The 15,536-nt window shown below is 60.8% G+C and overlaps 5 protein-coding genes across 5 annotated transcripts; 3 read left to right on the top strand and 2 right to left on the bottom strand.

The window, feature by feature from the left end:
* Window positions 1–189: 189 nt before the first annotated feature.
* On the top strand, window positions 190–4,263 carry BDZ90DRAFT_229711 (hypothetical protein). Its single transcript, XM_025505183.1, has one exon. It carries the CDS (start codon window positions 676–678, stop codon window positions 3,961–3,963), a length of 3,288 nt encoding a protein of 1,095 aa, XP_025365318.1. The 5' UTR covers window positions 190–675; the 3' UTR covers window positions 3,964–4,263.
* Window positions 207–554, bottom strand: BDZ90DRAFT_21262 (hypothetical protein). Its single transcript, XM_025504144.1, has one exon. The coding sequence runs from the start codon at window positions 431–433 to the stop codon at window positions 239–241; it is 195 nt and encodes a 64-aa protein (XP_025365319.1). The 5' UTR covers window positions 434–554; the 3' UTR covers window positions 207–238.
* Window positions 4,208–6,280, bottom strand: BDZ90DRAFT_229712 (hypothetical protein). Its single transcript, XM_025505184.1, has 2 exons — window positions 6,028–6,280; window positions 4,208–5,946 (listed from the first exon to the last, which is right to left on the bottom strand). The coding sequence occupies exons 1-2, from the start codon at window positions 6,216–6,218 to the stop codon at window positions 4,590–4,592; spliced, it is 1,548 nt and encodes a 515-aa protein (XP_025365320.1). The 5' UTR covers window positions 6,219–6,280; the 3' UTR covers window positions 4,208–4,589.
* Window positions 6,281–6,429: 149 nt separating this feature from the next.
* On the top strand, window positions 6,430–13,526 carry BDZ90DRAFT_229713 (hypothetical protein). Its single transcript, XM_025505185.1, has 2 exons — window positions 6,430–6,605; window positions 6,791–13,526. Exons 1-2 carry the CDS (start codon window positions 6,499–6,501, stop codon window positions 13,335–13,337), a joined length of 6,654 nt encoding a protein of 2,217 aa, XP_025365321.1. The 5' UTR covers window positions 6,430–6,498; the 3' UTR covers window positions 13,338–13,526.
* BDZ90DRAFT_21351 (hypothetical protein) lies at window positions 13,477–14,939 on the top strand. Its single transcript, XM_025504171.1, has one exon. The coding sequence runs from the start codon at window positions 13,547–13,549 to the stop codon at window positions 14,666–14,668; it is 1,122 nt and encodes a 373-aa protein (XP_025365322.1). The 5' UTR covers window positions 13,477–13,546; the 3' UTR covers window positions 14,669–14,939.
* The last annotated feature ends 597 nt before the right edge of the window (window positions 14,940–15,536 follow it).

Below are 15,536 nucleotides of genomic sequence, written 5' to 3' on the forward strand. Positions count from 1 at the left end.
CCCATCAATTTGCCCTGTCAAACGCCTTCCAATGCCATTGACTCGTCGTCGTGACCCTGGGACATCGCTGCCTGGCCGAGCTGCTGTGCGTGGGCGCCCCGGCGGCTGCCGCGCAACGCGCTCCCGTTGTCGTCGCCGCCCGTCGCGACCCTTATTTTCTTCGCGTCATCCCTAACCATCCCTCACCGCAGCCAATCGACTGCGGGAGGTCACCCTCACTGCGGCAGCCTACCAGGTCTCATGTTAGCATAAGGTAAGTAGCGCATAGAGTGCACAAGAACAAGCACAGCAACGACACGACATCGCAACGCGTCCCGTCGTCGGGGTGTTGTGGGGGCGAGGCCATCACAGAGGCGCCGAGTACGGCATCACCATCGACCGCCACGGTGTCACGCCCCAGGGCCCTTTGTAGCTGCCATCCACTACTTCTCATCGTTCTTTCAGACTGATTATTGATTCCATACCCTCAGACGCACGCTCGTCCGCCATCGAGCTGCGCCTGTAGCCCGCATCAACGCGCTCAGCGCCATCAGCGGCCATCCGCCGATCGAGCAGTCCGCACCGCCCCTCTTTAACCATCTTTCGACTTCATCAAAGTCCCCTCAAGAAGCCATCATTGCGACGCCCACTCACCATCAGCATCAGCCTTAGGCTGCCCCGCGCCCGCTGTCCATCATGAGCGCTGGGGATGACCCGCCATCAGCAGACGCCCTAGCTCCGCCTGCTCCCACCTCAGCCAGTACGTCGACGGCCCAAGATGAAAGCGCAGCAGAATCGACCACGAGCGACGTCGAAATGCAGAACGCCGACGACAATGCCGATGAGGCTGAGGGTGCCGGCTTCGACTACGGCGAAAGCAGCCTCGAAGCCATCGCCGCAGCCCAGATCGCCGCAGGCCTCGGCGATTTCAACTTCTCAGCAGAGGCCGAAGCGGAAGCAGAGGGAGCCAAGAGCCCTTCTGACGAGGGCGAGTCAGCTCAGCGCGGCACAAAGCGACCCCACAGCGCACTAGACGCAGGGAGTACTGCGGTGACGTCAATCACGCCAGCCTCCCAATCAGCCCCCTCGACATCTCAGGGCATCTCAGCTGCCTCTGGCTCCTCGTCCGCAGCCACCGCATCTCCCGCCGCCAGCCTTCAAAAGGTCGTCTCGCAATATGACCTCAAGCCCACGACGACCGAGAATGCCTTTCAACGCTATGCCCCGGCAGCGGCCTCGCCATCGTCTTCACCCGCGCCTCCGGCAGTCAGACCACCTTCTGCGCCCACCACGACTCTCGCAGCACCGCCACGACCACCGCTTTCTGGTGCTCGCCCACTCTCCGTAGCACCTCCCATGCCAGCACGACCTTCGGCGCTATCCCTCTTCTCCTCGACGCCGCGACCATCGTCTCTCCCCGCACCACGACCGGGAGGCGCTGGCTCGAGTGGCATCACTACTTTGCCAGGCCCACCTTCCTCCCGCCCAGCTATGCCTCGCCCTATGCCCAGGCCTACTCCCCTCTCTTCACGTCCTCCGGCACCGCCGCGACCAGGCATGCCTGCGCCACCTCGACCGGGCTTCCCGCCTCGCCCTCGCCCAGGGGTACCAGCTCTACCGGCGGCCGCCCTCTTCTCAGCCACTCCTCCTCAGGGCACGCCCAGCTTCGCTTCTCTGCTCAGCTCCCTTGGTCCCCAAGACCTGGCCATGGTCGCCCATGCTGCAATGGGGCTCGACGCAAACGGCGATCCGCTGCCAGGCAACGAGGTATCGCACAGAGCTCTCGCAGACGCCATGAAGCGTCTCCGCGAGTCGACGTCCGTCAGACCTCCCCCGCCGCAGAGCGGTGGAGCGCGCCCACCCATGCCGCCTCCGCGACCCAGGCCTCCCCCGCCTCCAGCCCCGTCAACGAGTCAACTTCCCTCTGGACCACCCCGCCCAGCCAGTTACTCCCCTCCCGTGCGCCGGCCAATGCCACGACCCTACCGACCCGTCCGGCCATACGACCCCAGCGTACCCGTTGACGCTCTTCCTCTCAACCAAGGCAACCCCCTGGAAGAGAAGCGCCCCCTCATCGCCGGTCCACGCTCAGACCGTGCCCCACCCAAGCCAGGTCCTCCACCCGAGAAGCGCTTCCAGTGCCCCAAGTGCGACCGAGCCTTCGCACGCGCCTACAATCTCAACACGCACATGTCAACGCACGACCCCGATCCAGAGCGCTCCAAGCCCTTTCCCTGCCCGTATCCCGCCTGCAGGGAGGAACGACGCTCCTTTTCCCGCAAGCACGACTTGCAGCGCCACATTGCTTCGACGCACGAGTCTGAACCTGAGCCTTTGTTCGAGGAGCGAGACGAGAACGGAGAGGTAGTCATGAATGACTTGCAGCGCATGGGCTTGGGTGCTCCAGGCAGGAAATTTAGATGTGTGTGTGGGCGAGCATTCGTGCGCAGGGATGCATTGAGGAGGCACAACTGCGAGGCCATGGGTGGGGCGGTGCATGGCGGCAGTATGGAGTTTGCGACCGAAGAAGGAAGCGCTACACCTGGGCCAGACTTTCCATCTTCAGGGTCAACAACGCCGGGAATGCGTACCGACGGAGCTCCGACTTCAATTCGTCCGCCAAATGCACCCACGGGCAGTGGGTTTGCGAGGCCCGGAAGCACCGTCAAGGGTGGGAGTGCGGACCTTGACGACATCGATGCGATTGCGGCGCAATATGCCCTTTCGGCGGCCGAGGAGATGCGAGCGGCGCAGGAGCATGTTGCCGGTGGGCAGGGCAGCCCGGCGCCCACGGCTGGAAGTGAACGGCAGCAGGCGGGACCTTCTGGCTCGAATGCTTCGGGTCAAGCGCAATCCAGGCCTGCCCCTTCGCAAGCAGCTGCGGCCCTTGCTGAAGATGAAGCAGATGAAGCAGATGAGGACGGAGACGATGATGCCATTGCAAACTTTGCCTCGCAGCTTACTGCGGACACGGCAGCTCAGCTCGGTCTTGGGACAGGCAACGACAGCGATGAGGAAGTCGACGAGCTGCAAGATCCTGATGAGGACGACAGGCGTGCCGCAGAGCAAGCTCAGAAGGGAGAGAAGCAGAAGCTGAGCGCTAGCGATGCGCAGAGACCAGGATCGGTGACAGCCCCGCGACAGCCTACCAGCAGCAACGATACCAGCGTCTCGCTTGCCGCACCAGCTCCTGCATCCACGTCAGCCTCAGCTACCTCGACCTCGCCGCTGGCTTCTGTCTCGACGGCAACGTCAGCACCACCGACAAGACCGATATCAGCTCCTAGCATCTCAACGACCTCCGCGCAGCCTCTTACGCCCGCAATCACAGCCACATCCTCCCCGACCCCGGCAGCACCACCAGTTTCCGCTGGCCTTGCTGGTACTGAGCCCAGCGACGGCGATGACTCACTTGACGATCAGCAAGTGCAGGACGTTGCGGCGGATCTATTCGCATCAGTCGCAGCGTCGCTCGGAGGTGGAATCGGTGAAGGGGAAACCAAGGATGAAGGAAGCGAGGCAGCGGACAATGCTACATCGAGTACTGCAGCTGCTGCGGCCCCAGGCAGCAGCAGTGCTTCTACAGAGCCTTCCGTTCAAGTCCCTTCACAGCCCAGCCCGGCACCTCCTGCTGCGACGATCACTCCTCAAGGGCAGCCACTCTTCCTCGTGCCACCAGCAGAGCCTGCCAGCAGCTCAATCACCCCATCGGATACCACTGAGGCTCAGGCTGAAGCGGGCAGCGCCGCACCTTCTGCATCGACACCAGCCCCGCAGGCTCTACCAGCGCCTGCCACGTCCGCCACGACGCCTCAGTCTGGAGTAAGTGCGGCCATCAAGCGCGAGGAAGAAGACAGCGCCGCGGCAGTGACGAGTTCAGGAGCAGAAGCAGGAAGCTCTACGAGCGCGAGCGCCACCGCTGCGCCCGCAACTATGAGCACACCCGCTAGCCGTGTGGGCGATGGAGAGTCCGGGGAGAAGTAGTGGTCCAAGCGGCCGAAGATAAACCCCAGCATCGCTTCAACTCCTAAGCTGTGGTCTTCGAGCCACAAAAGTTTCTTCCTGCTCTTTTTTTTTCCTCATTCCACCGTACGCAACCTGATGTACCTATTACGCACGCTACGCCACCTAACCGCGCAATTTGAAGCAGCTTGTTTACCCTGGCCCCTACATCCAAGCAGCAGTGATCGTCGACTCGAAGAGAGATTATCATTGCAAGTCATGTGCACACTGCATGCACGCAGAGTAGATACGATTCGGCCGGCGGATGGGGCTGCGCATGGACTCACAGTGTCGTTGTCAACATAATCTTGCCATGGCTGCTCGCACCTGCGGTGTTCGCCACTGGTGAGAAGGTCGAGAAGGTCGGGAAGGGAAGAGGCAACGTTGGATGAAGGGAGGGCCGAGCTGCGCTACACCCCCTGGAAAGAATGCGCTTACATCGTGCTATAGTGGACATCGCTGTTTATCCGTCCTGCTTTTCTTGAGAAGCCATGGTGACGGGACGCGATGCTACGTTCTCGTCGCATTCTCTCGATCAACACGCACCTGTCTTGTCTGCCTCGTGTCCCTGGTCCTCTGTGTCTCCTTCTCTGAGCGTATCACGCTCTTCAAAAAAGGTCCGCCGCCCTCGCCCTTCTTCCCGGCGTCGACTTGACTTTCTCCCCGCCTTGCGCGTCCTGCGCCTTGAGCGCCTCATTCCCCTCTGCTGCATCCATCACCCCACTACCCGGCTGCCCTTCTCCCTGGTCATCCGCACTCGGTCTGTCACCAAGTCCCTCCGCCTTCGCTTCCATGTGACGCACCTCTGCTTCTCTCTGTCCCCTCGCCTGCCCATCGGCTGACGCGACGCCGGCATTCGTACGGGCGAGGGCTTCGGCCGTATTGTCCTCGGGACGGGATGAGGGGGGCGAAGCGCCGGGAGGAACGGCTGGATAGGATTGTGCCTGCTGTGCGCTCCCGTTGCCGTAAGCGATCGGGGGAGGGGGCCCGCCGTACTGTTGAGGAGCGGGAGGTGGTGGAGAGCTAAAAGAAGGAGGTGGAACGCTCGGTGAAGCGGAGCGCGCATACACGGGGGTTACTGCTGCTGCCGCTGCGGGATACGGAGAAGGACTGACCGCATAGCCGCTCTGCGGAGGAGGGCGTGTGTAGCCGTACGGGCTTGCCGATCCGCCTGGCGCGTAGTTGCCAATTGAAGGAGGAGGTCCACCGTAGTACGGCTGCTGTTGCTGGTGCATCGTGGGAGGCGGAGGGGACCCTGCCCCATATGCCGTCGCTGATGTGGACGTGGATGCCTGTTGCTGCTGCTGCTGCGTATGCTGTCTCTGAGGAGGATCATCAGGATCGCTGTATTGATACTTGCTGCTCATCGCCATCTTCTCTTCTGGACTCAAATTCTGATCCGCATAAACCATGCGACTCTTTGCTCCTTCCTTGATCGCCCTCTGGTGCGGACTCGGCACGGGGATGGTGATGTTGGGTGGTGGAGGCCCAGTATATTGGTGAGGAGCCTGTCCAGGAGGTGGCTGTTGCCATGGTTGGGAGGAAAGAGAGGGGGGCGGGCCAGAGTAGGGAGGCATCCCGGGAGGAAGGGGGCGACCGTACCCTGGTGGCGGGCCAGTCATGCCAAATCCGGGCGGAGGGCCAGAGTAGGCTGGCATCGCCGATGGTGGACGTGGCGGCGGCGGTGACATGGCTGTGCCGAATCCAGCAGGAGGCAGAACCGCACCAGGGGGTAAAGCCTGACCGCTCATGAGCGCCTTGTGTGCCTCGAGCTGAGCCTTGAGCTGCTCAGGCGTGAGGGCGACGTTCTCTATCTTCTGACGCTTGGCTGACGGTTGTCCCGACGAGCCTTGCCCTTCTGCTTCCTTCTTTGTTCGCCAGGCTGCCAGGTCCGCTTCGGGGATGCCCACCATGCCGTAGATCTCGATGTCGAACGACTCGCGGCCAGGGAGGGCATTTTCGATTCTGAGGACGAGGACGGGAGGGGCGAGGATAAGGGTGAGATGCAGTCACGGGAGGACGACTGTCCACGTCACTCCAACGTACACTGTGGGCTCCTGTTTATGGACCTGATGAAGATGAACCGTCAAGCCTCCAGCAGTATTGAGCCTCCTTGGACAGAAAGGGCACTTGTAATGCTTTGCCTTCTGATGCTGTAGCAGCACCTTTTCGTCTTCGAACTCTCGATCACAGTACCAGCACCAAGCCTCCATCTGCTGCTTCTTTTTCTTTGCCATGGTTGTCGCGATAAAGTAGTGAGTCGGAGAGGTATGATTTGGTGGTGCAGAGTGGATGGAGGAGAGCTGCGCTGCTCGCTCTCAGTCCGAGATCGACATCGGCGGCAAGGGCGGGATCAGTCTCAGTCGGACCAGTCGAACGAGTCGAGCGGACGGGAGTCGACAACGAGGACGACGACGAGGTGCCGCTTCTGCCGTCTTTTGTCAGTGAGCCATTCGTCCCTTTGACATCGCCACCATCACTTCTCGGCACTGAGGCTGGCGCAACATCAGCACGGTCATGGTCACTACGGGCAGCTCAATTGGCCCTCATGACTCAGCCACAGGTGCAGGCGATGTAGTCTCGTCCAGTCTCAGATCGTGGGACCAAGGAGGAAGAGAACAACTGTGAGTTCAGCACCAATACCGCAACAAGGCAACGAGCCGAGCCAAGCCAAGCCAAGCCAAGCCAGCAGTCGCACTTGCCATGGTCCGGCCTCGTTCTGCCTCTTTCTCAAGCTTGTCTCGCCACACCAGCTCATCATCCTCGCGTCATTTGGCCGCAACCTTCCTCTCCCCCTTCCTCTATGCAGCTACGCAGCCTTCCAGTCAGCTTCTAACGACTCCCCCGACAATGCCGTCTCTCCCGTCCTCGTTCACCTCCTCGGCGCTCTACTCTCATCCCACGTCCTCTCACCGCAGCTCTCCGTGCAAGACTTCCGATCCCTTTTCGAAGCAATCTCACCACCGCGAGACGACGCCGACAAGGCCGATGCAAGCGAAGTCAGCAACAGCCCAGGGCCCAGCCGTCATGCCTCTGCTACGCCAGTACCATCAGCTCCGCAGGCTCCCATCCTCTCGTCATACTTCTCGAACTCCCTCCTCGACGTCATCTGGGCAGTTGATGTCGAGATTGACATGCGCAGAGATGCTGCAGGACTGACTCCTTCAGATGTAAAGGGGAAGGCAACGTCGCCTGCCCAAGAGGCAGAGACAGCAAAGACGAGGCTGGCAGACTTGGTCGCTGGACTCATCACCTCAAACCACCTTGCCCGCATCGCGGTGGCCGAACGCCTCGATGTTCCCCTCCTTGTTGCCATCGGCCTCGTGTCTGACGAGGCCGACTTCAACCGTAAGGGAGTTCGAATCAACACCGCCAATCTCTACAAGCAGCAGAAGTTCAATCTGCTGCGTGAGGAAAATGAAGGTTACTCGGGATTGATGAATGAGATCCTCGGTGGGATGGGTCCGCCGATCACGGTCTTGTACGACGTCTCCTCCATCGACGAGCCTCACAATTGGCAAACGGCTCCCACACAAGTCGTTGAGCAAGAGCGGCCTGCAGAGCGCAATCGACGCGTACGAGCAGTCATGCGAAACATCTCTGCACTCATCGGCTACTTTGACCTTGATCCCAATCGCGTTCTCGACATCATCCTTGACCTCTTTTCCACAAACGTCACGCTGCATTGGCCCTTCTTCCTGGCTTTGCTTTGGGCCTCGCCATGGGCCAGAGGAAGAAAGCGCGCCCAGCAGCAGCAGCAGGATGGAGCGGACGCTATGGACGTTGATGAGACGCTTGAGATTGCCGGCATTCCCATTCGTATCGACAAGGCCTGGGGCAATCATACCTGCGCGCAGCTGGTGGGCTTCAAATTCGACTACTACCGCCAACAAGACACCCGCGAGGACGTTCCAGTCGACCTGTACACTATGAGCGCCCTGCTCATACAACACGGCTTTGTCCGGTTCGCCGACCTCTGGCCTCACCTCTCTCCAGACGAAGAAGGGATGAAGAAGCTCTCAACTGCCTACACGACTTCGCTCAAGGACAAGGCTAATAGCGCCCGCAGCAATGCGCTGACTATGGCTGCTCCACTGGCTGACGATGAAGGGGGCGCTGCAGCCGGCGACGCGACGAAAGCAGCCGCAGAGGCTGCGGCGGCCGCTGCAGCAGTCAAAGAGCCGCCGAATCAAGTACTCGGCCTGCTCAAAGCTCTTCTCGCCACCGGCCAGCTAGACTATTCTCTTTTCATCCTTGCGCTACATCCATGGCTAATCGGTGCATTCCCAGAGGTGGCCGACCTGCTCATTCGCCTTGTCAAAGAGGCCATTAGGCCGGTATATGAGCCCATGTCCAGTGCCAGTCAAGTTTCCATCCTGGCCGAGGAAGCCTCCAACGCGGCAAGACCACGCTACGACACGAGAAATCAGGCAGTGCTCCCCCTGTCCCCTCCTCGTCTCTACGCTACATCGCTGGCTCCCGAGCCTCCTGCGACGGCGACCTCCCGCTTTGTCTTTGCTTTCGGCGACTGTTGGAAGAAGCAGCTACCCATCTGCACCAAAAGTGCAGACCTCGTTAAGACCCTCGTGCCCTTGCTTCGCGTCTTGGGCGTCGCTCTGCATCGTGACTTCGAGCTCTTCCAGCAAATTTGTCGCCTCGGCCGCGTCCAACTCAAGGCCGCCAACCTCGACGAGGACATTAAAGGCGCCTGGCTGGAGATCGTTCGCTTCCACCTGTTCCCCGCCCTGTCCCTCACCGCGGGCAATTCAGGTCTGCTCAACGAGCTCTGGAGCCTTCTCAAGACCCTCAGCTACACGGAGCGCTTCAGCCTGTACGGCGAGTGGAAGAACGAGCTCTACAGGCGGCCAGAGGTGCGCTTCCGGCAACTCGAGACGGAGAAGGAAGCCCGGGGCATCCTGAAGCGTATTAGCAAGGACAATCTTAAGCTCTCTGGCCGAGCACTAGCAAAGGCGTCGCACGCCAATCCGCTCATCTTCTTCACTGTGGCTCTGAATCAGGTGCAAGTCTACGACAACATGATCCCGCACATCGCAGAATGCGCCAAGTACCTCACCATCTTCGAGTACGACGTCTTCTCTTTCAATCTTATCGACGCGCTCAGTAATCCAGAGAAGGAGCGCACCAAGCAGGACGGGCAGAACATCTCTCTCTGGCTGAAGAGTCTAGCCTCCTTCACTGGAACTCTATACCGCCGCTACGCAATGATGGATCCCGTTCCCGTGCTGCAGTACATCTGCAATCAGCTCAAAGCGAACAACTCCAAAGACCTGGTGATCATTAGCGAGCTCATCCTGAAAATGTCTGGCATTGAGCCGCTGGCCAACCTGGCGGACAACCAGATCGCCGCACTCAGCGGCGGACGCTTGCTTCGCATGGAGGCTATGATGGTTGCCACTGCCGGACCAGGAACAGCAGCTCGTCGCGACATCCGCCGTACAGGGGCGAGACTCATGGACTCTCTGCGGGAGAGTCGTCTCGCTGTCGCTCTACTTATCCTGATAGCGCAGCAACGCCAAGTGTGTGTGCATCTTGTGCCCGAGCCCGAGGCACACCTCCGCTACCTGGCCAATTTGGCCGACAACTGTCAAGAGGTCCTCTTCCAGTATGTCGAGTTCCTATACAGCCAGCTGGAGCCCGGAGCGTACGCCGATTTGATTCCCAGCACACGTTCACTATGTGAGCGCTTCAGCATTGAGCCAGCAATCGCTTTCCATATCGCTAGGCCGAGGCTGCTGCACTCTATGAAGGTGGCGGACGATAAGGATGCCGAGGAGAAGTTGAGGGCCGAGCTGATGAAGGGGAAGGCAAGGGCTGCTCAGGCGAAGAAGGGAAGTGAAGGGAAGGAAGGAGACGTCAAAAAGGAGGGCGACGAGGGCAACAGTGAAGTGAAGAAGGAAAGCACGGATGGGGACGTGGAGATGGGGGATGTCGCCAAGGCGGAGGAGAGTGACACACCGGAGGAAGATGCAAAGACCACACCCGCTGCCACGCCTATCCCCATTTGGCGTAAAGGCCTCTCTGAAGCAGTTGAAGCAGCCGACGCCATCCTCTCAGACGAGTCGAAGCGTGTGATGGGCAAACACTTCTTCGCCACCTTCTGGCAGCTCTCACTCGCCGATATCCAAGTCCCGTCGGAGCGCTACGAGCAAGAGATGCGCACCGTTCAGCGCCTGCTCAAAGCGGCGGACACCGGTGGAGAAAGGAAGAGTAACGCGTTCCTTCAGCATCAAGACTCTCTCGACCAGCTACGCGCAGAGCTCAAGGCTCGCACTCTTGCCCACCAGGCGACAAGAAGGCGTCTCCTGCAGGAGAAGGACCACTGGTTCCCACACAATGAGGGCACGACTCGCCCGCTCCTGGTTCAGCAGCTCATTCAGCACTGCCTCATCCCACGAGCACTACTCTCCCCCACGGATGCTATGTTCGCCGCGAAATTTATTCGCCTCATGCACCTCCACGGCACACGCAACTTCCCCACGGTCACTCTGTACGATCGTCTCTTCATCGAGCACGTCGCGCCCATCATCTTCTCCTCCACTGAAAATGAGGCAAACAGCTATGCCCGCTTCCTGCAGGTGTTGCTGGACGACTTGGCACCGTGGTATAAGTCGGAAGAACTCTACACCAAAGAAGTCATCGGCGAAAAGCTTCCAGGCTTTCAGATGCGTTGGGGCTCGCGTCAAGGCGGCGAGGAGATTCCGCAGGACGAGCTCCTTTCGCACTCCCAATTCCGCAACGTGGTGCGCAAGTGGCACGACCAGCTCGCAAAGGCGTTCAAGCTTTGCCTCACTTCGGGCGACTTTATGCGTATCAGAAACGCAATCGCTGTCATGAACCGACTGGCACAACGCTTCCCCCTCTTCGATGCGCATGGGCGGGAGTTGATCCAAGTGGTGGAAAAGTTGACCAAGGAGGAGACTCGCGGCTCGCTCAAGGTGCTGGGCCAGGGATTGCTGGCCACGCTCAAGAAGTATCAGAAGGAGTGGTTGGGCAAGCCGCAGCCCAAGATTGAGCCAAAGGCTGTGCCGAAAGAGAACGAGGCCGAGCAGGCGGACAGGAAGGCGGACGAGGAAAAAGCGCAGAAGGGTACGACCAGTGCAGCAGAGGACGGAGCCGCGTCTACCGCACCAAAGTCCGAGCCCGCAGAGGCCTCTGCCACTACGAGCGCATCGCCATCAGATCCAGCAGCCAAGGCGACCAACACTCCTGGCCCAGAAACCTCAGACCGACCACAGCGCCAGGCTGCTGTCTCGAATGCAGCCTCCCCAATCCCCACCGGCCCTTCAAATGACCAGCGCAAAGCCTCAATCCCGTCAAGCGGCCCACCCAAAGGGCCTTCCGCAGCGTCCAACAGCGGCAGGGGGTACGAGGGTAGCCCTCCCGCCCGTCCCGGAGCCGCTCTATCTCGCACAGCGTCCAATGGCGCTCAACAGTCTGCTCGCACAGCTCCTCGGGATACCTCTTCTCGTCAAGGCAACGAGCGCCTCCCCCCAACCGGGCCGCGAGGGAATCCCTCTCTCGCCTCATCACGACCTAGCGATGCCACAGCGACAAAAGACGACGACTCCCTGGCCACCGCTCGCCAAGCCGCTCTAGGCACCATGATGAATCCACCGCAGGCCCCAGCGAGTACGTTGGGCGCTCAGGCTGCAAGGGAGAAGGGCACGCCTGGAATTTCTGAGCGCGAGAGGGCCAATGAGCGACCATCGTCGCGTGACGAGAGGGACAGAGAGCAGCGAGACCGGGACCGGGACCGCCCCCGTGATCGCGATCGCGGGAGAGACAGTCGAGGCCCAAGCAGTGCTGCTCCTTCCCGCGGCAACTCGCCTTCTGCTACTCGATCCTCAAGCCGTCGAGACGCTACGGAGAGAGGGGCAGCCACCACGGCCTCTCCGCGAGACACCACGCCTGCTCGAGAGAACGCCACAGCTGGTGGAGAGACGCGCGATTCTGGTTGGGGCCCGAGGAGGGAGCGAGGGGAGAGAGATAGGGAACGCGAGCGCGATAATCGGGAGCAAAGGGAGCGAGAGCGCGACCGAGACCAGCGAGACCGTGATCGTGATCGTGATCGTGACCGAGAAAGAGACGACCGCCGTCGAGGCGGTGACAGTCGACGGTCGACCTCTGATCGGTATGGCAGCGATCGTGGGCGTGGCGGTGCGGATACGTCTCGCGACAGGGACCGAGAGCGGGAGCGCGACTCGAGGCGTTCAGGCGCAGCCTCAAATCAGACGGCCGAAGAGGAGGCCACGGCCAACGCGTATTCGCAGCGCAGCTCGAGGCGGGGTGAGCCTCCGCACGTGAGGGATCGACGAGAGGCAGGCGACGAGGCTGCTCATCAGCAGCGCAGCCATGACCTGCCGCCGCCTCCTCAGCAGCAACAGCAACAGCAACGCACTCGTGAGCTCTTTGGCAACGGTAATGGCGCTTCCACGGGTCAAGGGCCGGCCTCGTCAGTGCCGCAGCGCGTCTGGGGCGAGCCGCAAGGCGCGACGTCGCCTGCCCCGCTGAGGGGCGAGCGAGAGGCGCAAGGATCCCCCTCCGATCGAGGAGCACCACCTTCTGGCCCTTCCATCGCTGGCAGTAGTCGACGCAGCGAGCCCGGTGCAGCTTCCCAATCGCAGTCCATGTACCCACCAAGACGCGACGCACCTGCTCCCCCTGCTCCTCACGAGGCGGGCGAGGCCTCTCCTTCCACTGGCGGCGGTAGTCTTAAGCGCAGTCTGGCCGACCGCCTGGCGGGCGGGCCACCTGGAGATGCTGCCAGTCCAGGCGGATACAATACCGGGCCAGGCGGACAGCGATCTCGCCCTGCCTCTCGGGGTGGATCACCTGCTTCTCCTTCTGTTCACACAGGTGGAGCTCAAGAGGGAGGACCAGATGCGAAACGGCCGCGCATGCAGCACGGGAACAGCGGCGGGCGAGGCGGAGGTGGGCGTTTCAGCAACGGGCGCAACAGCTTCGGCGGCGGTGGTGGTGGTGACGAGGAAGGCGCTGCTGGCGGAGGTGCTCGTTCAACAACGCCAACGGGACCCGCGGCGCGGGGGTCCAACTCGCCTGCCACGGGCGGTCAAGGCGGGGCCGCTGGATCTGGGCTACTTCGCCAAGTCTCGATCAGCGGGTCAGCAGCAAGGGAAAGGGAACGCGAGCGCCGTGAAGGGCGAGAAGGCCAGTACCACGCGCAGCCGCAAGGGCAACAGCAAGACGAAGGCTACCCTCGTCCGCAAGGTCATCGTGGCGGTGGAGAAAGAAGGGGCAGCCATAGACGCAATGGCGGGAGAGGCGATGGGGACAGGTTCAAGGATCGAGCGAGGCGCAGGGCTGGCGAGGAGTGAGTAACGAATCTGGATGTACGTTATGCGCAATGGTCATGAGGATGCGATCTGAGATCGGTAGCAAGTGAGTGCATGGGTGTAGATGTGGAATCTCGCTCAGCCACGGGCGTGAAGGGATCGTTGCTCGTAGGTATCGAATGGGCGGGCGGAGATACAAGGTGGGCGGCAGCGCGGCGGCGCAAGCACGGCAAGATACGTGAGTGCAAGCGATGGGCAACCAACACGGCACGCATCGCTTCTGCTCAGTCTTCTCTCGATTCTCTCCTTCTTCCATTCTCTCCATTGGATCCGCCACTTTCCGTCCTCACCAATCTACCTCTGCACCCTCAACTCTCCTCGGACCGCTCCTTTTGGCATCAACGCAGCACGTTCTCGCCTCGCTCGCCTCGCTCGCCCACATTACTCACAAGCACAACAAGCCCGGCCGGACTCATCGGCGTCATCTCCTCAACTCTGACCGCATCCGCTCGCTGTCTCTCCTCCTTGCACGTCTTAAACGGCTGATTTCTCCCTGTACCTTGCCACCTCGCCCTTTTCCCCGCTTCGACAGCGGAGCACCATCGCCCATCGTGATTCTCCCTCTCTACCACCAACCTCTCCATTCAGGCAATGCGAGCAGCATGTCTCGATCCCACTTGGCATCCCTTCCTCGACCTCGTCGCATCTCCTTCAGCGCCTCGCCGTCTTTCCCATCCTCAACGAATCATGCGCAGTCCACAGCTGCCTTGAATGTTCCCGTAGCTGGCCTGGCTCCGGCTGTCGGACTGGTCTTGCCCAAGCACCATGGTGCTGCGCCCGGTATCAGCAGGCACACGGCTCCTCCTACGAGCGCTCCGCCTCCCATTACTTACCATGGCTACCAAAGTCGCCAACACCGTCGCAGCCCATCGGAGCCGATGATCAGACTTTCTGAGGCTCAGGTGAGCGGGCGCACTGTGGAAGCTCGTCGATGGGAGCTGACGTTCTCTCATGTCGTACGCGACGGCAGCGTAACTACATCCTTGCCCCCGCTGCCGCTACTACAGGCATGGCTGCTGCCTGTTCTACCTCCCTTCACCCAATGGTTCCCTCCTGGCCTGCGCGCGAACCCGCCCACCATCAGCTGCACGAGCAGCAGGAGGATGCCCGAACCTCGTCTGTCACGGATGCCAGGCTCGCATCCACCGAGTCACAACGTCTCAATCACCAGCATCGCGCCTACAAGCGCGCTTGCGGCGGTCATCTCGTCCATCCTGCTGCAGAGCTGCACCTTCAACACGTCAGCAAGGTCATGGACGCTGGGTGTGGGACAGGAATCTGGCTGCGTGACTTACGAGCTTCGGGAATGTTGAAGGAAAGGGCGGAGCTGCATGGTTGTGACATTAACCTGGCCATTGCTCAAGGCGAGAAACAGGACGGCCGAGCAGATATCGTGCTGTTCGAGCACAATGTCCTCAACGCCTTTGCTCAGGGCACTCGAGCCGTCACGCACCCCAAAATTGTCATGCAACCTGGGTCGTACGATCTCGTTCATGCTCGCCTCCTCGTCTACGCCTTAGACAAGGACATTGGGTGGCAGCGCGCTGTCAACAACATGGTGGGCCTTCTCAGTACGTAGCAACTTTCTTCCCAAATTCTCCAGGCCATCGAGTCGCTCAATGCCGTCAAGTCGAGCACTCACTGACGATATCTTTCACCCCGTCAACCTCTTTGTGTGCATTTTGCAGAACCGGGGGGCATGCTCTGCCTCGCCGATCTGAATTGCTGTGCCCTGCCTGCCACCACAAGAGTCCCTGCGCCCAACATCGAGACGCTCAACATGATCTCAGCCAAGACAACGAGCTTCTTGAACAAGGATGCGTTGTGAGCACGCAAGGAGGCATCGAATCTCAGCATGATTGACAAAGAAGCTCAACTTCACCTCTCCGCTCGTCACCTCACCAGCGCCGGCGATCATCTGGCCGCTCGTCTAAGCACGGCGGCACTCAGCAATGTCAAGACGCAGCGCTACCACATTCCATTCGGACGCGCCCTACTCGAGGAGGCGCAGCCCAGTCCTACTTCTCACCTACCCTCTCCCAGTGCGGGTGAGCAGCATCGACGCTCCCTCACTCCCTCCGACGTGGCCATCGCCACCTCCACTGCATTGGGAGCAATCCGCGTCCTCGAAACTCCCCTCCTCGCCTCGGGAGGTCTTCCCTCGCGAGACATCGTGACAAG

The sequence above is a fragment of the Jaminaea rosea genome (assembly GCF_003144245.1).
Source record: "Jaminaea rosea strain MCA 5214 unplaced genomic scaffold BDZ90scaffold_1, whole genome shotgun sequence".
Lineage (NCBI taxonomy): Eukaryota > Fungi > Basidiomycota > Exobasidiomycetes > Microstromatales > Jaminaea > Jaminaea rosea.